At 35.1% G+C, this 26,905-nt stretch overlaps 1 protein-coding gene across 2 annotated transcripts; it reads left to right on the top strand.

The window, feature by feature from the left end:
- The first annotated feature begins 1,908 nt into the window (after positions 1-1,908).
- LOC124172912 (zinc finger protein OZF-like) lies at positions 1,909-26,905 on the top strand. 2 transcript variants are annotated; one of them, XM_046552424.1, is made up of 3 exons: positions 1,909-2,051; positions 2,156-2,276; positions 24,215-26,905. In XM_046552424.1, exon 3 carries the CDS (start codon positions 24,411-24,413, stop codon positions 25,791-25,793), a length of 1,383 nt encoding a protein of 460 aa, XP_046408380.1. In that variant the 5' UTR covers positions 1,909-2,051; positions 2,156-2,276; positions 24,215-24,410; the 3' UTR covers positions 25,794-26,905. The 2 variants fall into 2 exon arrangements, with proteins under 2 accessions (XP_046408380.1, XP_046408381.1); XM_046552425.1 differs by lacking the exon at positions 2,156-2,276.

Below are 26,905 nucleotides of genomic sequence, written 5' to 3'. Positions count from 1 at the left end.
ATTATCATTATTAAGATAACCCACACTAGAGTCATGATGTAATTTACTCAGTATTCATTGGTCATTCGTTGATGAATATTTTTAACTAAGTATTGGTCAGTCTTGTTATAGTCATTCTCTGTGGATGCATGCAAAAGAAAATGATATAAGTAGACATTTTTGTGAATGTCATTTTGTACCTGAGATATTTTACAAAAGGATTTTATGCAGAATTCTTTGCTCATGCATTGATAATTTTTTTCAATTGAGTCATGTGTATATGTTGGCATGGCTTCCTTTGTGGTTGCATACAAATGAAGATGGTATTAGTTGAATTTTGGTGGATTTCATTATTTTGTGGGAGAAATAATTTGTGCCGCTTATCTTCAGTGATTATCACGGATTCATGTTGTGGTTTTGACTGCAGCATGAATCCATTGCTATCAACTGAAATATGAGTCTGTGTGGGCATGGCCTTCTTTGTGGTTGCATACAAATGACAAAATGGTATTGGTGAAACTTATTGGTGGATTTCATTATTTTGAAGTTGAAATATTCAATACAGCTTATATTCAGTGACTATCATGGATTTATGTTGGAGTTTTGAGCTACAGAAAGGAAGGCAAGAATTTTCATCTGATGGGAATGGTGTTAGGGATAAAAAGAAAAATTACTGTCCATAAGAAGTATGTACATGGGCTCAGTAAAATGACATGTTGAGGTCATTGCCAAATGTGAATTGCAGAGACCTACTACTGAGACTGTGGACGTTAATGCCGTGTGATTATGGCATATATAGTACCTCATCTTTTCATTTACTCTAATTTTATTTTGCAGTAATTTGAACAAGCAAATTATAGACACACAAAAATAATGTAGTCCTAAATATTCATGCAATGCAAAAAATAATTAATGTGATAAATGTAGAGTTGCACAAGTATAAAGAGCTGATGGGCAAAAGAATTAATGAATATTAAATTCATTTAATTCATCCAACCATTTGATTGCATTTAATGACAAATAGCCTGTGAGGTAGCGTTAAAACATTTTGTTCTTTTAATTATTAAGGGCCAAGGAGATAAATTATTATATACAATCTCATAAAAATGGCTATGAGACTGCTTAGTGTTGAAATGGTTCTGATGGCTATGGTGAAAATGTAAGAGAAATTATCCTCGAAATGGCTTTGGATTTAACATGTTAAGAATTCTGTTCCATCAAAGGGAACTAAGTTATGGATATGAGGTGATATTATGAAAGGGTGTCTGCATAATCCTTTGTGGGGAAAGGTGGGTAAGATAAATGTATGGCATGTTTCTGAAGAAGGAAAATGTTGCTATTTTATAGTAATTGAATTTGCTTTTTTGCTGACGGAGAAACCTTTTGCAGAGAAAATTCATGCTGAAAAATGACGATTTCAATTCATCTTGAAGAAATCTTTTATTTCAAATTAAGATTGGTGTGACTACATGCGATGGGTATAAAAAAGAAACATTGTTCATTAAAAAATAGTTTCCGTTACATATTTGGCCCTTGTCCTTGAAGGTAGCTGAGCAACTACAGTCTTGAATTTTTAAACGGATGATTTTAAGATGCATGCTTGTTGAAATAGCATCAGATTAGGAACTAAACAAATGTTAACTTTTGCTATCTATCTAAAAATGGTATCTTTCGTTCGTCTGGGAACATTCTGACTTATGATCGAATGCGAAACCATTTTTGGTGGCAGTAAAATTAAATTTTAGTACTTTTAAAGAACTCATACGTACTTTAATTGTTGAACTGAAGAAATCATGACTTGTATGTGAAATCAACGCTGTAAGGTATATTATCCATTCCAAAATTACCGCCGCGCGAATTTTGATATCGATCTGTTGATGTCTTTGCGTCTCGACTTTGGAGTCGATAGTGTCGAGCCTAGCGACGCTATCGATCGTCAATTACTTCCTGGCGGGCGCGCAGAGACATTGTCTTTACCCCAAAGAATAATAATTGTCTGTGTTGTGTGCTTTGAGAGATATTGTTCTCATTATTAAACATTCATATTGATGCCGGACATTCTATTACTCGAGGTTAGTTTTTGTTTGTAAACAAGTTAGTGGTTAAGCTATTTATAATAACGTGGTTTTGTTGGTTAATCTAAAGACTAAAGCTTTCCTGTTTATTTCCGAAATAGGTTTTGAGTTGCTGCTGGCTCCATTTATGCCTGTCATAAATAGAGGGTACAATAACATAATTTGTATTCGAATGCCGTAGCACGGAATTCGTAATCGTGTATATAATCCATATTTTTGACGGTGAGTAATGACCGATTTGCTAGTGTCTCTTTGTGATGATGGGTCTTTTAAAATGCACAATTTCATATAAGAACCTCATAAAATGTCGTGCATATAGTTCCTCTTGTTCTAAGATTATTTCCTTGGTGTGAATAGCTAGTCTACATCTTTGAGTATGCTATATACATTTCTGTGTTATCGTGTGGTTATTTTGATTATTTTTTCTAAACGTTCGCTGGTATTTAAAGCATGCTACCAACCATGAATCTTATGTGTTACTCCCGATGAATGATAGGATTATTTGTTTTAAGTACTTATTGTGACGATTACAGTTTCTCATTCTTCTTAGTCAGCGTCGCGGAAATATTTTAACTCTCACAATATATTGTTTAAAATTTCAGTACTTGTAAGTATTAGCGAAAAAAATGATCATTAGTGTAAAGGCAGGAAACCTCTTACGGTGGCAATTACAATTGAATATCAACGTATCAATTCACTTGCAATTTAAAATTAGACTCTTCAGTTTGTAATTTAGAGGATTTTGAAAACAAAAGATCTCTTCTGGTATGTGATGTCAAATAAGAAAAAATACCTTGTTTTCAACGTTTCTATCTGATAGCTCCTGAAGTTTGGTTCTTACTTGACAAATTTATGTGTGACGCTGCGGTGTAGGATGACGTAATGCTAAAGTCGGTTCATCAACAATGAAAATACAAGTTTTATGTATCCGGCCTAATGTATCAAGATTATTTCTTTAGAGTTTGGTATCTAAGGCTCGGTATCAAATAAGATGACATGATAATTGGCGTGATCCATGTAAGCATAAGTTTGTTTATCGTAAACAATTCAGGTTGATGGTCAACTCATCCTATGTTTCATTCATTGGCTGCAATGTTGGTAAGGTAAATGAGTGCTCATGAACGCCCTTTGTAATTGCTATCATGAATTATGTATCTCTCTCCATTTTTTCGTACTGGTTCTTTTAGTGCTGGGCGTTGGTGAATGCTCATGACAATTTCTTGGAACTTCCTGATTGTTTTGCTTGTGAGTTAGCATTTCTATTGCTGATAGACGATCTCACTAATTGCCTATTTCCATTTTTCTCAATGCTTTACAAGTGCTGAGTATTGCGAGAATCTCTTGAGTTTTCCTTTCAGGCTCCTTAATTTATTTGTGCTAGTGAATATTTTTAAAAGTTCAAATGAATGATAACTTTGACGGCCATTTTAAAGTGCATAGCTTCATTTCTTTATAATGCTTCCTTCAGTGCAAATTAGTGGGGAATTCTTGACATATATGCTCTGAAGCTACCTGATTACTTTCTGCTCTTAAAAATCCTTTTCGAGTGCTGATAAACGCTCTCTTTCATTGCCATTATGAAGCACCTATTTCAAGTAGTTTGTAAAGCTTCTTTAAAGTTTTGGGGGATTATCATGACATATACTTAGAAGATTCCTTATTGCGTTGTTCTTCTAGATTTTCTTTTTGGGTGTTGATCAAGTTCCAATTTCCATTTGTTCAGAAAGTTTTTACTGGTGACCATTGGGGAATGTTAATATTATTGATATTGGCTAATGGTTTTGTGCATGTGAAAATTCTTTCCAATTGTCATGAATACTATAGTCGCTACCTTTAATGGTGACCATGAAGAGCTTATTTCCATTTTTAGATAATTTTTTTGTAAGTACTCTCCATTGAATGATGCTCATGGTATTTCCTTTGTAGCTCCCTGATTAATTTGTACTTATGAACATGTTTTTGAGTGCTATCAAGTCCTCTTATTGTATGCGATTATGTACTGACTATTTCCATATGTTTATAATGATTCTTCTAGTGCTGAGTATTGGTGAATGGTCTTCACATTCTTTTAAAACTGTCTGATCATTTTGTGCCTATGAGTTTGCTTTAGGCATGTTGATTTCACTGTCTCTTGAATGGCAATCAAGTACTACCTATCTCCAATTAATAATAATGCTAAGTTCCGAAATCTGTGGTGTTCTAAAGACATTTTTTAAGCCCTCTGATTTTTTTGTGCTTCTGACCATGTTTTTCTAGTGCTGAGTGTTGCTCTTTAATTGTAATAATGTACTATTTATTTCTATTAGTTCATAATGCTTCTGTTAACGTTGAGATTTTGGGGATTATCGTGAGAATCCCTTTGAAGCTCCCTGATTATTTTATGCTTGTGAATAACCTTTTGAGTTCCGATATACTCTATCTCTCTCTTTGCCTCTATCAATGAAGTGATTGTATTCATTTGTTCTAAATGCTACTTTAAGTGCAGTAGTTGGATGATATTCATGATGTATGTTTTGAAGCTGCGTAATTATTTTGTGCTAATCAATTTTTATTCCTAATGCTGATAAATGCCCTCTTTAATTGGTCTCGCCAGGTGCCTGTTATGGCAAATTCCTTATAACCATTACTGCTCTGTATTGCTGTTTAACAGTAAATTACTATTGCTAATCAGTAATCGTCAAATAGCTACAATAACAATTTAGCGATACACTGTATCTCCTTTCCTCAGGAAGATAATCTTTATACAGCTCGATGATGAACTGAATACAAAATAGTGACTATGTAAACCAAATCAAATTAACAGGAATTTTTTTTAACTAAATAAATATTAATATTGTCACGTTCCTACTATTTTTCATACCAATCATAAGTAAGCATATATGTATTACATTTTACAATGCTAAGAGCGTAGTTAATTATTACATTTGTTAGGTCTTAGTACAACACTGTCTGACTGACTTTTTCTACTGTTTTTGACCTGAGAGTTAGCACTCACATAGGGGACACCTACATCCAACTCATCAACAAATTTGTAGCTGTTGTTAACTTCATGCTTTCAAAGGTGGTGGTTTGTTCTTAGTGTATTCATGTTAAAGTGTACTGGTTTTATTTATATTTATTTTTTAATTTTTAATAATTCCAAACCACTAAATACAGTTCATATTGGCCATTTTCTATCGGGGTTTTCAACAAATTTAACTATTATACGTACAAAAACAACCATGCTCTGGAAAGGTGAAATTTACTGAGGCGGACTTGAACTACATCTGTGGCCTCTTGTGTAGCTTGTGAGAGCATAAGCTGCTGGGTCATTCCACGTCAAATCACCCAGAAATTTTCAAAATGACACCCACCGACTCGGATTTTGATGAAAATTTTGTCACTAGCTACTATCACCTATCTAATGACCCATGTAAAATATTTCCTCTCTCACTCTCATAGTTTGCAAGATACGAGGAGTCAAAGTTTGAGATGTTTGCTCAGAAGTGGCGCTAGTGGGAGTCAAATTCCAGAGTGCAGTTCACAGGGTAAAAATTCATAACTCAGAAACCACATAACATATTTGAATGAAATTTTGACCCCTTGTCTATCCAAGTACATAGCTTCCATAGTAATGCCTTTTATTCCCCTTGCATTGTTTTTAGTTAAAATGATGTCAACAGTTGTTAATTAACCGATTTTTTTAGCTCAAAAACATTACTTCATATTTTCAGAATTATCACCAAAAGGCAGAGCAGTTAACTCATCCAATTTTTTTTTAAATTGAAGGTTATTATGTGCTCCAATATACTGTGAAATAAAAATGGTGGTTTTTTGACTGTCACCATGAGTATTTCAGGTTTTACTTTTTTTTCTGCCCCTGTGAGAGGGATTTTGGACAAGTACTGTAAGATAATAAGTATAAGTGTATCCATACCTTCATGAGGATATATTTGAAATATTGGTCAGTAAATCTAAGACCCAGCATGTAGTCTAGTGAATGTGGCTCTTGTTCATACAATTTTTTTAATAGCAATACTTGGCTTGTGGCAGCTGAGGGTAAAAAAATCCAAATGGCTCAGAAATGTGAAATGATGCTTTTTTCCTGGAATTTACCCATTTTTCAAGTGTTTAGTTTATGGAAAAATTGGTATCAAAATACATTAGGCTCTTACTTTGCATTAGAGGATAAATGGAAATACTAATTTATATAAAATTATTTAAATAATACACTTCAATGTTTTTAAGGCATCTCCGGAACATCTCTGGAGGCTCTCTCGGGCAACTAAATGCTTTACAATACCACCAATTCCATCACATGGGGATATTCCATGGCTTGTAGCAAAGAATGTCCATGATGCCATTAAGGAGAAATCCTGGTAATGCTTGCAAAGATTGAGAAATATTTTGCAGTTCTTGTACCGTCCTGCACAACCATCACTAAAGTAACTCAATTTTTTGACTGAATTAAAATTTTCCTTAACAAAGCAAAATATTATTCTTTGGGTTTCATAAATAAAAGCTACATCATGCTCCAAATCATCTGACAAGAAGCATAAACTGGAAATAATAAGCTGTTTAGTCAGGTGATCTAGAGTATAAATCACAACAGGGTGTACCGTACAACTATCACTTGTCCAGTGATTCCCTTGTGCCTCATCCTGGATAACATATGAGTAGCTCTCACTGAAGTCAAAGAGAACAGCTGCTTCATGGGGTCCAAGATTTTCTTTCATTTTCTTAAGGTAGTTTGCCTGTACCTTTGTAATAAATGAATGGGGCACCAGTTTTTCCACTCTTTGAATTTAAATTGATAGGTACTCATCAAATGTCACCGTGAAGTTCACCAGTTGATATCTGTCTCTTGAAACCCACTGACTGTATGAAACTTCATCTCCGGGGTCACATTCTTCAAACTTTTTCAGCAGTAAGCTTTTCAATTTTTCACGTGAAGGACACTGAGAGCAATGTTGCAGTATACAGTCCCTATTATTTCTAGAGCACACGAAATAACCAATTAGGTCCTGGCTTGTTTCCTCTATATTACAGGCACTAAGCAGTAGGTTGACATTTTAATGAATTGTGTAAAAACACACTGAATGCGTTCCAGGACATCCTGCTACCACAAACCATTTTGGACCTAGGTTGCAGAATTTAGAAAAGCCAATTTTAATTCTGGGGAAGTCAAATTTAAAAGTGGAATACAATTCCTTCAAGTTAGCAAGTTATAATCTCTTCTGAACATGTACATTTTTGGAGATACTTATGAAATCTTTCTTTCCAGGCATCATTCTTGAGTACTCATTACTTTCATAGAAAGTCCTAACTAATTGTAATGTTTTTTTTATGCCTTCCCTTTTCTCAATTCAGGTGCAGCTAATTTTCCATTTTCTCTGAAAAGTTCTCTTGCTTGGCGGGCAGTGTACTCACTCACATGATACTCTTCCATTACTTCCTTCCTGCTCCATAAAGTGGGTACCAATGATGACAGATATACCTTTCCTTGATGGGTGCTTGATGTGTCAACTTTTTGTTTGATTTACCCGTCAGCATCCAAAGTTTTTTTTAAATTCACACATATTTCACTTTTAAAAAATATGATACATATGAACTTCACACAAAGAACACAATTCAAACTGACTAAATAATGGAGGAAACCTTCTACTAAGTATGTGCACTGAAAGGTATGCTAAAATTCACATATTAAATACATTGCTGGAGCATTGGCTCAGCACTGCACTGGGTGCCCTATGGAACCCGTGGGCGTTGACGGGTTAAGTCTATGAGCATCTCTATATCATGAACTTTCTGAAGTAGTTCTTTTGGCAGTTTTGGGTCCTTTTCTGGAGATAATTCTTTATCAAGAAGTCTTTTAACTTTCCTTTTAAAATTACTGCATGCTGACTCTACTTTCCTTTTAGCGTAGGTTGACCTTCTGTGAGATGATATGCCATGAAATTTTAAACGTGACTCTTCTATATCTTGCAGCGTTCTGTTAAGTAGCTCAGTTGATTTTTCTTGGGATACTGTTGTTTCAAAATTCAAAATACTATCATTGCTGTCACTATCTACTGCTTCAACATCAGAAAGCTCATTTCCAAACCTGGAATGTTTCTGTACTTCCTCCCTACATGGCTGGCATACTTTCATTCCTGGCACTAATTTCCGAATAGTTGGGATTTTACAGGCCTTTTCTGCAAATTCAAGACTTACATTTCTCAGTGATTTTGATATTTTCTTCTTGTGGCTCTTAAAAGGATCAAGACAATATATTTGGTAGGTTTCATACTTTTTCAAATAGCATATTCTGTGATGTTCGCAGACATTGGATAGGACTTCCCCAGGTACACCACTTCTGAGAGATAACAGCTGTTTTTGAAGCATACTCATGATCTCAATTTTGTTCAGTTGCACCACTGGTGTGTAGCCTTTTTTGAGGCAATCAGATGCAGTTACTTTTTCAATGCTGCAGAGTTCAAGTATTTGCTCATTTTGAAGCATAGTGGAGACACTAACCTTTTTTAATGTCGTAGTTCACGATGAGCAGCTTCGCCTAACTCATAGAACACACTGTAATGTACTGGTAAATATACAATGATCGTACACACAGAATAAACTTGGACACCCATGGAGCATCTTCACACAAGAAGACTTGGCAGAAGATTAAAAGTGGTATTAGAATCTATTTTGATTTATCATGCCCTCACTGTGATACATTGAAACATTTTATTCTTCCTAATGTAGAGGTTGCACTTAATTCTCTTATTCCTTGGGGAGATGGAATAACACTGGAAAGTGAGGCTGAATAAATGGGATTGTATTACCTTCTCAAGTTTGCCATGTAATTCAATCATATGTGAGGCAGGGGAGAAGGGCACATAATGTCAGCATTATCTCTCCCAGTGAAATAGAAATTTAATACTCCAGTTGCCATCAAGGAATGTGGATATTGGTGACAACCTGCTGCATATCTATAAGTAATACCATTTGCTCTGCCAGCTCTTCCATCACTAAGGGTTTGGAAGACCATACTTCTTCTGTGAAAGTGAGGCTAAATTTGTACAACTCCAGTTCAGCGGGACTCATTTAATAACTTTTTCACAGATCTTAACAAACTTGTACATTGCATGTGCTTATGATGACCACTGGTTTTTTGGATGAGTGATTTCTAAAAACGAGGAAGAACATGATGTGAAAGTGAAATTTATGCACCCATATCGAAAATCCCCATGTGATGGAATTGGTGGTACTGTAAAGCATTTAGTTTGCCCGAGAGAGCCTCCAGAGATGTTCGGGAGATGCCTTAAACACATTGAAGTGTATTATTTAAATAATTTTATTTAAATTAGTATTTCCATTTATCCTCTAATGCAAAGTAAGAGCCTAATGTATTTTGATACCAATTTTTCCATAAACTAAACACTTGAAAAATGGGTAAATTCCAGGAAAAAAGCATCATTTCACATTTCTGAGCCATTTGGATTTTTTTACCCTCAGGATTTAAAATTTGACTTTCCGTTTGTAATGTAGAGGATTGTGAAAGCAAAAGATCTGTTCTGGTATGTGATGTCAAATAAGAAAAAATAATTTACGACCCTGTTTCGAACGTTTATATCTGATAGCTCCTAAAATTTGGTTTTTTACTTGACAAATGTATGAGTGACGCTGCGTTTTGGATTTCGTAATGCTAAAGTCTGCTCATCACCAATGAAAATGTAAGTTTTATGTATCCTGCCTAATGTATCAACATTATTTCGTTGGAGGGCATCATGGTTCTGTTCGATGTCTCGGTTAATAATTACCCTGACTCTATATCAAATAACATGACATGAGTGTTCACGTAATCGATATAAGCATAAGTTCGTTTATCGTAAACAATTCAGAGTAATGGTTGACTCATCCTATGTTTCATTCATTAGGTGCTATGCTGGTAAGTTAAATGAGTGCTCATGAACGCCCTTTGTAATTGCTATCATGAATTATGTATCTCTTTTCATTTGTTCCTACTGGTTCTTTTAGTGCTGGGCATTGGTGAATGCTCATGGCAATTTCTTTGAGCTGCCTGATTGTTTTGCGTGTGAGTTGGCATTTCTACTGCAGATGGACGATCTCATTAATTGCCTATTTCCACATTTTTTCAATGCTTTATTAGTGCTGAGTATTGGGAGAATCCCTTGTTTTTTTTCCTTTCAGTCATCCTAATTTTTTTGTGCTTATGATAATTTTTTAAAGTGCTGATGAATGGTATCTTTGCCTGCCATTTTAAAGTGCATAGTTTCATTTCTTTATAATGCTTCCAACAGTGCAAATTAGTGGGGAATGCTGAACATATAGGCTCTGAAGCTGCCCGATTACTTAGTGCTCTTGAAAATCCTTTTCGATTGCTGATAAATGCCCTCTTTCATTGCCATCAGGGTCATTCCATGTCAACTCAACCAGGGTCCCACGCCCACCATCTCAGATTTTGATAATTCTTTCCCTGTTGTTAGTTTCAACCTTAGTTAACAAATATCCAAAATATTAAAGATCCATTGTAAGTACTTTCCAAGATATGAGTGTTTGAAGTCAATGAGGCACACACAAAAATTCTGCGCAACAGTCAAATTATTCAAAACTAACATATTTGTGCCCCTGTAAAACCTAAACCAAATGAGCCAAGCTAGTAAAAATATCAAAATCTGAGATGGTGGGCATGGGACCCTGGTTGAGTTGACATGGAATGACCCATGTGCTCATCACGGAGAACATTTTTGAAAGTCGATTAAAATGTGACCAGAGTGGGAATAGAATGGAATACTATGGGATGGAATTGGGCACACTCAGTGCATTCCTTCTTTTTTAGCCGCTAGAATATTTTTTATAATAGAACAAGCCTTTTTAGTGCTCATAGGGGCTCTTTTAAATTGTCATGCCGAAGTGCCTTTTTTCCAGTTCTTAAAAAATTCTTTTAGTGCTGAGTTACTGGGAATGCTCATGATATTTTCCTTAAGAAAGCCTAAATATTTTGAATGGTGAATTTGCTTTCCAAGTTTTTAAGGATGCTCTTTTTAATTGCTTACATGAAGTGCCTATTTCAAAATTTTAATATTGCTTCTTTTAACCCTTTCGCTGCTGTTCAATCTCCGAAAACCTTCTCCTCATAAGCGGCAAAAAGGTTAAAATGCGTTTCCTGGGCCCTAATGAAGGTTCTTCAATAATTGGCATGGTATACCCTCCAAAGGGTTGCAAATCAGGGACCCTATCCTCGACGAGCTCACACATGCAGAACTTTCTCATCGACCCTACCAGCGAGGGGGCCTCCCTCATGAAAAGTGACCACTCTGACTGCAATTTGAAAATCAATCCGATCATCAAAATAGGATTGTCTTCATCGCACTCCTGCCAATCAAGTACGTCTTTGAACCGTGTTTCTGTGATGAAAAATAACTATTTTGTTAACTTTGCTATAATAGCCATATTTTTTTAACAAAATCATTATTTTTCATCGCACTGCCACCGGGCGGATATATCGGCCCTCGCTGGTTGCACGAAAACTGCCTGGGGCTGATAAATTGACCCGAATTATTTCACTTTATTTTCGTGATTGTGGCGTTTTCAACGGCTGTAATTAATGTAAACCCCTATAATCTATCTATGGTTATAAGGAATAAATGTATCTTAAGGATTGGTTAAAAAAATCTGGACGTATTAAATGAAATTAAGTAGTTTAAAAATTTTTAAATCTGAATTGTTGCTAATTCCGGAAAATAGTCTTGGCAGTCTTCGTACATACCACCTTAAATGGGCTGGCAGGAAAAGGGTGAAGCACCTGATCTATGTACAGGTCTATCATTCTTACACATCTGAAACAAGTATGGTCTGAGGGTATCAGTAATTAATTCCCACCATCCAAAAGGTGGTAGCTTGTTCTGCACACGACTCCATAAATTTTGCACATCTAAACGAAGTTCGATCTGGGAGTACATATCTGTAATGCTCACTGCCATCCCTATTCCCCAAACCTTCTTTATCTCTTCAAACACATGCACTTGCTCATTCACTATAATTTTAATATTACGTCTATTTGTCGGTACTTCTCTATTTCTTATTCTACCGCTTTCAGGGATTTGAGGTGCTTATAGATGTCTAGAGTTGGTAGTGTTGTCCTAAATCTTCTATTCATTAAAAATTGGGAGGTTCAGTATGTTTCACCCAATATAGTGTGAAGGCCTGGTTACACGGTGCATTAACCCGTACGGGTAAATGTATGAATACGTGTCTGTTTGCATGTCTGAATTCATGGACGTTTGCGTGAACGAGAAGCACGAAGGTTACACGGTACATGGGTGCGCACAAGTTTTCACACATTTTCTCGTAAAGTGAGGCGTTTAGTTTTTGTTTATTCCCTTTGTGTTCGCGCAAAATTTAAATGTGTAAAAATTATCATTAGGTAGGAAGCAGTCGATACCTACCAGAAAATAATTCCCTTTTCGTTGTTTCCTGTAGGACCAGGAAATTTCACATACTGGTAATATATTTGCGCTGCTGCGTAAAGAGTGGTGTTCATTGTAGTTGCCGAAGTTGTTTCATTTCGTGCCAGTAATATTTATTTATATTTAATATTTATCGTTATCGCTCGCTTAATGTTATCTCAAAAGTACTCTATTTATTTCAAACCGTTATCAAAGTTAATACTCAGGCTGAAAATTTGTAGACACATCTTGTTTTTAAGCCGTGTTTATAAACATTTTTCTGTCATCTGTTTCACTGAGTGTAGATGACGTATGAGAGTAGATATTTTTAATACGTTGTTCTACTTTTGTCCGGGACGGTTATAAAGTGAAGAATGTATTTGCTGTTGATGGAAAAGATGTTGGTTTAGAGATCTGGTCGATTTACGACTTTGCTAATGTCAGTCGTCTTTTTGTGGTAAGCCAGTGCATTCCCACCTCGGACGTATAAAAGGTAGAATTGTCGTTAAATCGGATTATATAAATTATGTTTAAATGTGTTCTATTAGTCGTATGATAGCCGTTGTATTTCACAAATGTCGTGTTCAAAACTCTGTTATAACCTCATCGATTGTTTTGTTCCGGCATAATACAACCAATAAGATACCATAGTCATAATGTTGGTATGTCCGGCGCACATACTGGGTTATTCTCTATGAATATTAGTGTAGATGCAAATGGTGAGTTTGTGGCAGGATTCAAGCACTTACGATACAGTACAAATACGTGTAAAGAGTTACTGAATAGCCCTGCTGATGACAACTAATTGTGTCGTTTCCGTTGTTTCTCATCGGGTGGCTCTATCATCAACTTGTGCGAATGAATGAACGAAATTAGAACAGGTTCTATTTTCCGTTCATGCATTTGTACATTTTTGGGTGGTTACACGGTGAATTTTTCCGTTCATTCTCGCGTTCATACATGTAGACATTAACCCGTACGGGTTAATGCACCGTGTAACCAGGCCTTTACTGTACTCAAGTAATGCACTCCTTTATTAGCTTCTCTACAGATTTTAATTATTTTTTATGAGCAGTTTGGACAGTTCTTTCCACCTGGCCATATGATCTAGCGTAGTTATGTGAATTTCCATTCATTTGAAAACGTTTTGAATTCTTAGGAACCAAATATTTTTTTTTCAGCGATAACAATTTCAGATATGCCAAAGCAACTCAATACATCCTTCATAAATAAAATCTTTCTTAAGGAAGCCAAAATGGTTCAACTTATTGCACTTGAAACATAGTTTCCCGAAAGCATTACAACCTCCTTTTATATATTTATGGCAACATTTTTTACCCAAGCAAGGCCAATTTATATTTTCACTCATCACCTTTTCCATTTTATTATTGAACTTGATTTTTCTCCGAACACTGTCCGCTTGCAAAAGCACCCCTTTCTTCATTGATTTAGCATTGAATCAGTGGCAATGGAAGCAGATGTGTGTGTCCTCTTTTTTTGAAATGCTCTTGATGCGTGCAATGTTTGATTTACTAGCAGTCACTGCTCTGGCATGCTCCTGACTTTCTTCAATTGCCCTCCGTTTCCATATCCAAGTTTCAAATTGGTGATGCTAAGACGATTCTCCTGCAAGTGATCAATAGCCCTAATCACTATATTCTACACCGGTTTAGAGTCATTAAATTAAATCCTAACTCCAATTTTTAACTATGGACAGCAGTATATGACATTTTCAAATTTGACCATGACCAAGCATTCAATTGCTTTGCACTTTATTGTTTTTTTTTTAAATTTAATTAATTTATTTTTTTGTTTATAAACACATTACAATACATCAAAAATACATATCTCAAATATTAAAATATATATAATACATTAAAAACATTCCCTTTACAAATTCTTAACACGCTTTTCACTATATAACCAACACATATTCTGACTTATTGGGCAAGAAAAGATAAAAGAGAAAAACCCTGATATTACAATATTTTAGAATAAAAAAATATTTTTACAATTAGGAGACCTTCTGAGCCAAAACAGGCTCATCAGCAGGTTCTCCATAATTCATTTACAAGAAGTTAAAAACATCAAAAAACAATGAAAGAAACGATAAAAAACTTATGTCTTAAAATTAAAAAATAAAGTCCTCAAGTAGATAATTTAAAAGTTTACTTTTGACATCCGAATATGTGGTTAAACCATGCATTTCTTTAGGTAATTTGTTAAACAATTTAGGAACACTAACCACCATTTTGTTTTCACTGTATTGATTGAAGCATTTGGGTATTTTATATTGGTATAGATTCCTCTTTTCCATTTTATGAAAATTGTCTTACAGTGTTTTGTATTTATTGGAAAAATAATTATCTATAACTAAAATATAGGTTAGAAGTTTTTCGAGTGGTAGTATTCTTAGTGTTTTATAGAAATTATTTGTATCGTGAGAGTCTGAGTTAGCTGACAAATTATTATAATTTTTTTTTTGTGGTATGCAATCGCTTTGATGATCCGGTTTTGTGTACTGTATAGTTTTAATTTATGTACCCTACAGGTTTTACCCCAAATAGTAACGCCATATCTTAATATTGATTCAGCAGTTGCGAAATACAACATCTTTTTAACTTTAATATGCAAAAAATCTCTAATATGATACATTTGATAACTAACCTTTCGTAATTTACTACATATCTTCTCACAGTGTTCCCTAAATTTGAATGTCTGATCTATTATGATATCGAGATACGTATATTGTGTTACTTGTTCTAATTTGTTGCATTTACACACAGACTTGGTTATTTCAGTATGCAGTCATTTATAATCATGTATTGTTATGTGAATCTGTTGAACGATAGCTGCATTATTGGCTATGGACATAACTTTGGACTTCTTCATGTTGATGGAGAGGTCATGGTCATGTGACCATTTTGTTAAGTTACTTACATCATTTTGCATGTAGGCAATGGCAGTATTTAAATCTCTATGAGCAGATATCAATACCACATCATCAGCATAAAGTAAAATATTACAATTTAAAATACATTTAAATGTACTATTAATATACACAGTAAAAAGGATTGGTCCTAAAATAGAACCTTGAGGTACACCATATTCTACATTTCCTTGGTTTCCAATACAGTTTTTAAATTTCACCCTGATACTCCTCTGCAGGAGATAGCTTCTAAACCATTTCAGGATATACCCTCTAATTCCAATATCCTGCAGTATATGCAGCAATGTGGGCAAATTGACAGGGTCAAAAGCTTTTTCATAATCCACATATGTGACTACTACTTTATTATTCTTATCAAGGTTGGTATATATTATGTCGGCAAAATTTTCAAGTGCATCTTTAGCTCTTCTACCTTCCACAAATCCATATTGGTAGTCTGAGATTATTTTATGTTTTTTCAAGAAATTTGTTAGATACTGTGCCACGTATTTCTCCATAATCTTATTGATAGTTGGTAGCAGGGAGATAGGTCTGTAATTCGCAAAATCTTTGTAGGATCCACCTTTATAAATAGGTCTAACCAATGCAATTTTTAGCCCATCAGGCACTATACCTTGGGTAATGCTTCTTTTTACAAGTGTAGTTATAATAGGAAGAAGTATAGGGTTTGCCTTGATTACTCTGATTCTGATTCTATCTTGACCAGGTCCCTTTTTTTTAAGCTCTTTTATAATTTTTTTAATGATATCTTCTGTGGGTTCCGGTAAATAAATACTACATAAGTTATGGAAATGAATGTCATCATAAAATTTCTGTCCACAAGTACATTTAGTCTCTTCACTTCTTATTAAAAATTGTTTCAAAAACTTATTACATATTTCTTGCTCATTAAAATCATTAACTAAGTGGCTAAATATTGTATCATCATTACATCTGCTAATATTCCTACCTGTCATTCTATTAATTTCATTCCAAAGTGTCCTATTATCTTGTATATTTGATACCTTTGTATTCAAGTGATCAATTTTTGCTTTCCTAATATGTTTCACAGTTTTATTTCTTATGGTTTTATAATTTTCTTTGAGAAAATTATTTCTTGGGCTATTTTTCCATTTTTTAAAGGCCTTATCTCTTTCTAATATTAATTTGTAGATAGTTTCATTCATCCATTTATTTTCTTTCCTTTGCCCTATAGGCTTGAAGGTTACCTTTGATTTTTCATAAATGTCATTGAATATCAGACTAAGTTTTGCAAACATAACATTTGGTTTGTTCTCCTCCACTACAGTGCTCCATTTATAATCATTTATTTGTAGGTCCGCCCTACTATTGTCAATATATTCTATTTCCCTATGTCTATAATTTTTACAATCAGCTGACTGACCCAGACTTGTTTTTTTCTTTTGGTCTATGAAGGACACACCGATTAAGTAGTGATCTGAAAGTCGATGTCTTATCATAAAACTGTTAACTAAGTTAGAATGTCCATTAAAATGTATATGATCTATACATGATTGAACCAGATGACCGTCTTTGATCTCTTCCCTTGTATATGCATTAATTAATGACAGGTACCCATGTGACAAAAGAAGTTCTTTATATTTTACAGTATTTGCACAGTGCTTATTTTTAAGATTTATGTTTATGTCACCTATGATGATGGACTTCTTGTTTTTGGACATATTGACAATGTTTTCTAGCTCCTGTAGGAAATGCAAAACATTTTGATCAGGAGGCCTATATATAGCCATTATTTTTATAGTTTTACCTTTTATATTTAGGGTCCCTATAATTGATTCCGAATTTATCATCTTAAAGTTTTCATCAGTGAACTTAAAATCTTGTTTTATGTACAGTAGAATACCTCCACCTCTTCTACCTTCCCTTAGTGAGGAGTAGACATTAAAACCATTTATTTTGTATAAGAAAGTTTCATCAGTTGTGATGTTCACTTCTGTTAAAATGACCCCAGCAACTTCTTTTTTTATACATAGCTTTTCAAGTAAAACAAGGAAAGAATCCCAATTTTTTTAAATCGACCTTATGTTCAAATGAACTATGGTGAATTCCTCATCAGTAGTTTTCTTACATGGGACATCCAATACATTTTCATGCGCTTCAAATTCAATACAAGGACTCTTGATATAGGAATAATCCATTACAGCTTTTGAATTTGTAATTACCCTTCAAAACAAAATAACCAGATAAGTTAAAGATTTAAAAATATTTTTTCATTTGTTATTCTGACAGCCTCTGAGAAGGATAAATCAGTATTATTTATAATCTAGGTATTTATATTAGAAATGTTTTTCAATTTCCTCTATTGTGGAGATTTTAAGAATCGTTCAATTTTCATCTTTTTTAACCAGTACCTTACCATCTTTATACCATACATATTTATATCCATATTCTTTTGCTTTAACTTTCACATTCCATAACAAATTTTGATTGTACCATGTAAGCCTATCGTTTATGTATAACTGATGTCCATATTTTTCTTTGATAGTGTTTTCTCTTGTTAATTTTCTTTTGCCAATTACATTCTGTTTACATTTTCTAGAATTAAATTTCACTATGACTTTGTTAGGCTTTAGTGCATTCTTTCTGATAATAAATACTTCCTCTTAGTCACTTTCATTAATATTTTCTACCTGTAAGTCTCTGCATAATCCAATCACTTTGTCCTGGACTTCATTGTTTGTATTCTCAGTAGAGCATAAACCTACTATTTCCACATCACAGTCATACTGTTTCTGCTCTAGCGCATTTACCTTTTGCGAGAGAACTTCAATTATCTTGTTTTTATCTGTAATTTCCCTTCTTAATTCTACAATAACACCTTTTAATTCTTGTATAGTTTCGTTATTACTATTTACTGTGGACTTAAGTTCTTCATTGGACACTGTAATATTACCAATAGGGAACTTGCATATATTTCAGATATAATCAATAGCCCCAAAATTATATAAAAATATATGTTTGCATACCTCGGTGAAAGTTTTATTATTATTTTATGACGTGGTTTGCGATATTTAATGCATCAAAGTTCACGAAAATTTTCAAATTCAAGTGAGAAGTGAAAACGCCCGATGATTGGCTGGTAGAAAAGTGACGTCATAGTTCAGTACGAGGCACGGCGGCACGGTCATAGTATAGGTTGCATAATTGAATACATGCGACGGCGTGGTTATGATTCATTTATTGAAGTGCAGACGTATCGGAGTTGTTCATTGTGACTTCAGGGCTATTATGTGATCTATTTCTCTTCCATTGAAAGCGATAGATTGCGTAAAGATGAAGGCATATGGTTATTCTTACGCTGATCCTAGCAAGCTTCCTGTTACTGATTCCATCATGATAACAGGGTATTTTAGTAAAACTGTAGACTTCGTCGGCTCGGAAAGTCGATGCCGAGAAATGGAAAGGTAGCTGATGTGCATCTGTAATGTTTTATAGTTCATAACAAAGTGAGACTTGCGTATAATATTGGCGAAAGCGTATACTCATGTGAAATGTGTATTCTTTTGGCAGTCCGGTAGAGTCTTATGGTGAACTTATTTCCACCTCGAAGCTGTCGATGATACTTTCAACTTAAAAATACCTTGCCTGGAGGGCGACAGGAAGCTCTGAGGAAGCCAGACTATCAATGTTTCAATTAAGTAGCGATAATATAGACGAACTTCCAACACAATCTACCATCTTGTGACTAAAAACCCCGAAGCCACTTCCTATTCTGCAGAAAGAATCGGTCAATCGCACTTCGATCAATATAATAAACACAACGTCTTCAGGTGTTAATAAGTTACTTTTGAAATGAAATACTTCCTAAATTAGCATTAAAATGTGCATGTTTTCCAAACAGAGTCTTTAATACATTTTGGGAGCTTTTCTCACGATATATCTGAAACCTACTCTAAAGGCGAGCTCATCGTCATTACGATCGGTTGTCACTTAAAAATTCCGTATCGGAAATCCTAGAGGGATGACTTTCGACGATGACCGTGATCACCTGCACTCTCACAATCACTGGAACCCGTGGTGAAAATATCATCCCAATCCAATTTCTATTTGGTTTTAACTGGGGAAAGGGCAACATAAAACTGCACATTCTTTGGGCAACTTTGGGCTTGACTTTCCCTCAAACACACCATTTCCCCTGTGGTGCACATCAGTCCTATCTTTATACGATGGCCTGACAACCTTTAAATGGATCCTTGGTTTATCCTGACAACCAACTAAATGGAAATTGCTGATCCACACATGTCCATTCTTATCTCCATAGTTTCCAAATCAAAGGCAGCGGAACATTCCTCTTGTGACTCAACTTTTTTTTTGAAAAGCAAGCAACGGCGTAGAATAAAATCAAAGAATGCTGCGATTCATTTTTTGTGACCACCTCTGGATTCCATTCATTTCCATCTACAACTTCCTTTATCTTTCGGGGTAAACCATGGGACAAGATAATGTTGAAATATTTTCATTAATTTATAACAAAATATAAGTTCGAAAAATACCCAAAAGCCATTTTATTAATCCGCACTGCTGAGTGTAAATTAATGTGGAAGATGAATGCTGTAAACGTAGTAGTTTTCCTTAGGTTGAGTTGCAAAGTTCATGAAGTTGACAAAACGGCTAATTTTTCGGTGCGCGGAGTCATTTATTGCACTGACCGTGTCTACATTTTTCAATTTTTTTGTAATAAAATAAATCAGAATTTAGGATAAAATTTCCTTTAAAATGACGTATAGTTCATTATTAAAGCATGTAGTGAAGCCAGGATATAAATTTGCAAAGTACAGCGGCACATCATTTTGACGCCGACAGCAGAAGAAAACGCTGTCTTCTTGGCTGGCACTCGAATGCATGAGGATCAACGTTGCTCTATATTTTCATATTTCCTCCCTTGATTTTAAACATCATGGAATTTTCTGTCCTTCCGTAACTGAAATTTGACAAGTGCCTTAATAATTTGAGTCCATCGTAACGATCGTAACCATCGAGAAACACCTATCTCGATTTTTGTTCGGAAGTTGAGTTTTTATTCTACGGCGGCCGAATTATCGAATAATCTGTTTCAAGTTATTCAGTCAATGAAATATGGAAATATTATTAATATTAAAGTTATCTTCGCTCAAATAGCACACGGGTTTATCATTCCGTTTATCATACTCTTATTTTTCCGAAACGCTCATCCCGACAGACGGCATGCATCGAGGCTTTTCTTCTAATTTCCTCCGTGGGAATGCAGACGAAATTTTTTTCTGGGGTGTTATTGCACAGAGGAACAATGCACCACTTGTAATTTTTCCTTATTTCACCCATGTTCTCCTTTAAACGCAACGTGGCTCTTCCAAACCTGCAGTTACTGGGCTTGGATCTTGGACTCGTACTGAACTATGACGTCACAGCCAAAGATTAGTGGGGGCGGTATTTTTTAGCCCGCGAAACTCGGGCGACTTTTGGGAGTCATTTTCTAGGGTATAAACTGAATTTTAAGCGGAAAAAAGTATATTGCTGTACTAAGTGTTTACTGTAGTATATCAGCATACTGTTTATAAAAAGTATGCAATTTCCCTATTGAGTCCTTAAGGTCCTTTAAGTCCTTGACAATAGTTGTAAGTATTGTCTTGATGTCTCCTTCTGGAATTGTGGACACTAACCTTGTATCTGCAGAATTTTTATTCTCCTCGTATTCTTCTCTTCGGCGACAGTCCAAACAGCGCCATTCCTTCTTCCTTGCTTGAGATTTACCTCGCCAGGTTGTCTCTGCTATTCCCGAGCATTTGAAGTGGAGCTTACTATTACAGCCTATACATAACACAAAATTATCATCCTTCGGTAGCTCTTGGTCGCACTTCACACACTGCATAGTGAAACGAGGATAATCATCATATCCTTAGCGTGCAAGCATTCACTTTAAGATCTTTTAAGTGAATTCGGTTTTGTTATAAGCTATCCTATGTCACTATAGCCAAAACCACCAAAAGCACCATAACACCAAAACAAAAGCTGCAACTTCCAAGACTCCGTAGCTCGCAAATATAACACAGTTAGCAAAGGTAATATCTCTCTAGTTCGTCCAACAAATAGCTAAATTCACTATTGATAGTTTAGCATTTAATATTGCGTTATATTTCTCTAATTTTAATCTTAAACTTGATGCCTGCTTGAGATTATTTTATCAATGGCCCTAATCATTATCTTTTACACTGGTATATAGTCAGTACATACCAGTGGCGCATCAAGGGGGTGTTTTGGGGGATAACCCCCCCTCAGAGCTCAGACAATTTTTGAAGTTAAATATATTTTATTTATTTTGATTAAATTTACTTATGGAATATTGAAAGGATAAATAAAATATCCCTCAGAGGCCGTAAATTTTACCATTTTTAACTATTTATGTAAATGTTTTCTGGCGGAGGGCCTTCGCACCTCCCAATTACCCTTGCAGGTATGCCATACACCCAGACACACCAGTATTAGTTGTGCCTAAGGCCCCCCCTAGCCCTATATCCTGGCTGCGCCCCTGGTACATACTACAAATGTATGTCCATGTACCATGTTGAGAAACTTGTTATTGCATTGCTCCACACTTAGAAATTTTTTTCCACATGTGTATACTGCTGTTAAGTCATAGTTATGCCCTTGGATATAAATTAAAAAAGTTTTTTATCTGTTATCTTAGTAACCACGGCGATATAAGGGATGAGAGATGGTTTTGAATTGAATATTTGCGTATTGTAGATAAATATGAAATTAATTACAGATGAACTTGTGAATTGTAGCCAATGTTTCATATTTTAGCCCTTTCCCTAGGATTGTAGAATCTCCAATTCTGAAAATGAACGAGTGAATGCTGAAAACTTAAACAAATTAAATACAGCATTTTTGGAAAATAAAAGGACTGAGACTAGTTAATTTGATAATCCAAATGAATACGTCACAAATATTGAACTTTTCGAATGTCACTGGCAACTTATGTATCTCTATGATTTCAAAGCTTTTAATGGAAGGAAGGTTTTCAAAAAAAAATAATATAGGTACAATTAATACATAAATATGGTTAAGAAACATTAATTGGGAAAACAACCAAATATGTTGTCGAATATGTTATAATATAAGAAGTCCTAATACTAAAATAATTGTTGAAATAATTTATTTTTAGTACTATTAAAATTGACTTAACCACCTTAACCAATTCATTTCATATAATGTCAGCAACTACTAAAACAAATCAAAGAAAACTGTTTATAATAGGATTAGATTGTTCTTTTGAAGATACTTTACATAGAAAGTTTAAATTGTAATAAATTGATTACAATGGTGAACACTGATGAATACAGGGTAATTATTTTTGAAACATTATTATCAACGGAAAAAATATTTTGAAAATTTGGGCCTCACAGGCCATCGGTTGATGCATTACAATATCCTATGATAGATATCGTCACATTTTTACTCATTACCTTTTCCATATTATTATTACCCTGGAATTTAAACTCTGTCCATTTTAAAAAGCACCCTCATTGATTCAGCATAATCAATGGTAAAGTTTGCAGATAGTGTGTGTCCTGTCTCCATTTTCCCAAAAGCAGCCATCACTGCTCTGGACTGCTCCCAGATTTCTTCCTTTACCTTGCTTTGCTTAATTGCATCTTCAAATTTAAGATCAGGGATGCAACTAAAATTCTTCTGCAACTTATCATCAGCAATTCCCAATGCAATTTTCAATTCCCAGTACAACCATCAAGCGATTACAATAGCATTATAATGATGTTGTCCTGTGACTGGCCTTCGGGATTCGGTTGTTGTTCACTTTTTCAACTATTTAACACAAGTATTTCGATTTAGTAAAATAATTTATTGCATAGCTACTGTTCCTATAGTTTTTTCTCTTTATCTCTGCCTCACTTATTCAGTATTATATCAGCATGCTTCCTTAATATCTATACCATCTTACTTGCTCTATCTTTTCCCCATTGATAATGACAGTCTAATTTCCATCATCATTAACTTTCACATCTTTAGTTTTCACTACACATACTTTCATTCCTTCCTCTAAGCTGTTCCTCCTCATTATTAGAAGTTTCTGATTGTCATTGGCCAGAATCTCCATGTCATCGGCAAACCTGATGTATTTTTCATTGCATCCTCCATTCCCTTCTCAATTTTCACTCTTCTTTGTTTTTCTGACCATCTCCTCCATGCATGTGTTAAGTATTGTGAGTGAAAGGCGGTAACACTGGCTTACTGCCCGGAACAGATTCATGCATTCAACTTTCATAGCCATTGTCTGGTTTTATACAGTTCCCTTATCAGCCTACCATCCTTCCAGTCCACTTTCTTTATCTTAAGAATACCCAATAGCTTATCCCTTTTTCCGTCTCTAATTTTTGTTGGAGTCTCCTGGATGTATACCGTTACATATTGTATATTTTGTTACACAATTCTACTACTTCTTGTTGACCTTCTTCTAAGCACATAAATATTTCAATAGGAAGCTCATCTATGCCCATTGTATTACCATTAGTTATGTACTTAATTGTTTGTGCTGTCAATTTTAACGAGTACTGCCTCCAAATTTTTGTTTTATTGTTGATAGACACAATGACTTATTGTTCGAGCAAATGAAAAATGAACATAATAAAAGGGGCCCCTTGATACGTTGTGGGAGGTATATTGCTTTCCAATGAATGGCTTTGGTTATCAACAAAATGGCTTTAATAAGTTAGACCAGCATACCTTTCTTTTGAAATTAAAATATTAAAATTCTTTTCTAGGGCTCCCAGCTGGTGGTAGGAAGTTAAGGGAAACATCGAAGTGGTGACTGTATTTCTTCCTCAGCCTCTCTGATAGTCATTTAATGTGAGAGTTGAGCATCTGATGCTGGGGAATGAAGAAATATGATTAATGAAGACTTGGAAAATCGTGGAACTGTTCTTGCTGATAAGTTAACATCTTGCTGAATTCCTTATAATGCACAATCAGGCATCCCTAATCAGTGGAGTCGGAGGCACAAGGTCTGTTGCAAGGTGTGAAAGTGGTTGTGATACACCAGTTATCCCTAATACCCTTAGGATGATCAGAGTCAGTAAAAGGAGTTGTGCAGAGGCAGTCGTGGGGAACAAAGATGAGTTAAGTTATTGTGAGACAAAAAATGCTGTAAAGGGTCAAAGATCAAACGACACTTCATATCATTGCTACCACTGCACAGGTGGATTCAGCACCAAAAGTGAGCTCATCAAACACATTGAAACTCATTTTGCTGCCAACAATTTGGACATTGATGCTGTGTCATGCGAGGTGCTAGATGTAAAATGTGCAAATAGTAAAAGACAAGGGCTGAGGCAAAAAGGGAATGGGCGTCTAAAGGAAATATCCGGAGGGACTCAGGAGAAAGGAAAGGATAGAAAAGGGAGAAGATTTGCTGTAGGAGCTGACCCATGTGTAGAAAGTGTCTCCTCAAAATCCTTCCCTGGTGATAGAGACATCAAAAAGGGAAAGTGTTCAGGAGCAAAAGAGAGGCCTTATTCATGTAGTGTGTGTTATAAGTGTTTCACTCTTAGTTCTACTCTCAACAAACACATGCGCATACACACAGGAGAGAGGCCTTATTCCTGTAGTGTATGCAATAAGTCATTCTCTCAGAGTAGCAACCTCAACACCCATATGCTTACACACACAGGAGACAAAACTTTTTCATGTAGCATTTGCTGTAAATCATTTAGTCGTAATTATGACCTCACCGTGCACATGCGCATACACACAGAAGATAAACGTTATTCCTGTAGTATCTGCAGGAAGTCCTTCACTGAAAGTGGTAACCTTACCCACCACATGCGCATACACACAGGTGATAAACCTTATTCCTGTAGTGTATGCAATAAGTCATTCTCTCTGAGTGGCAACCTCAACAAGCATATGCGTACACATACAGGAGAGAGGCCTTATTCATGTACAATATGCTGTAAATCATTCAGTCGTAGTAATAACCTTACCGTGCACATGCGCATACACACAGCAGATAAACCTTATTCCTGTAGTATCTGCAGGAAATCCTTCACTCAAAGTAGCACCCTCAACATGCATGTCCGTACCCACACAGGAGAGAGGCCTTTTTCATGTACAATATGCTGCAAATCTTTCTCTAAGAGTTACAACCTAAGCACACACACACGTATACACACAGGAGATGGACCGTATTCATGCAATGTCTGCAGCAAGTCCTTTTCTCACAAGTCCACCCTTGACTATCATTTGCGTGCTCATAGAGGGGAGAAACCCTATTCGTGCAGCGAATGTGGGAAATCTTTCTCTGGAAAGAGTCACCTCGTGAGGCATTTCCGTACACACACGTGAGAGACTTTATTCTTCAAGTAACTGGTATGATGGGTTTACTCAGATTTATTACTTATACGCACGCATCATGCATATTCACAGGAAGGAAAGGTCTTAGAGATTTCATGATTGTTGTCATTTTGCCTTAAGAAAATTACTATTGAGGAGCCACATACTTAATTCTCGCTTATGCAAAAAGTTTTATTATGATGATTAAATTACTTGTTTATGGAATTTATGGAAATGTGCAAGGCCACCCACTGCCACAATGAATAAAGGTTTGCTGGGTTGAAATCGTGGAAATTGTGTCCATTGCCTAAAAATATATAGTGTCAGTAATGAATAGATATGTTGTATTCTAAGGTTTGTTATGCGTATTAATTTTATTTTCAAATATGTTTGCTCTGCCAATTTTTTAATGGTAAAATGTTGTCAAAATCCATTGTTTAATATTGTCACACTACAGTCACATTTTTTTCTGACTGCAAAAATTTATCTTTCGCCTCAACGTAGTTATTTAAATGTAATCAATCCTTTGTATGCCTGTCATTTAAATTTTCCAGGGTGTATCTCAAGAATATTTTTCTCATTTTAGATCAATTTGATGGTAGATTATGAATGACAAAATGTGAAACCTCAGCCACTTGACTTAAGGATATGTTTTAATAGTTGCTGCTACTATATGCTTCTCAGCATCCTTTGATTGTGTTTTTGGGTAAACTGTCTGCCTTAATGATGCAACTATCCTTGTTTATCAAATGAAAATAAGATTCATCGGTACACAAAACATACCCAGACAATGTTAGTAGGTACTTAAAAGTGATTCCACTGTGAAGTATAGGGAATGTAATTTTCTGTTGAATTTCCAATAATTTCCTGGTTTCTCTGTCCCATAAATCCCTTTTGTATTAAGAAAATTGGTTACTCTAGATTTTTACTTAACTCCCAGTTTCCATAAGTCAGTATGGTATGGCTGCTATATAGGGGTTTTCTGAATTTTACAAATCGACTTAAAAATAGTCCTTAATACCAACCTAGGTATGTTAAATAAAAAACATGATGATGTTCCAATTAGGCTTGGAAACACAAGTGTTGTTTGTACGTGTTCAAAATCTTTTTTTTGCTAAAATAAA

Source organism: Ischnura elegans (assembly GCF_921293095.1).
Source record: "Ischnura elegans chromosome 13 unlocalized genomic scaffold, ioIscEleg1.1 SUPER_13_unloc_3, whole genome shotgun sequence".
Classification (NCBI taxonomy): domain Eukaryota; kingdom Metazoa; phylum Arthropoda; class Insecta; order Odonata; family Coenagrionidae; genus Ischnura; species Ischnura elegans.
The sequence above is the reverse complement of the archived record's forward strand: the minus strand, read 5'-3'. Positions and strand labels throughout refer to the sequence as shown.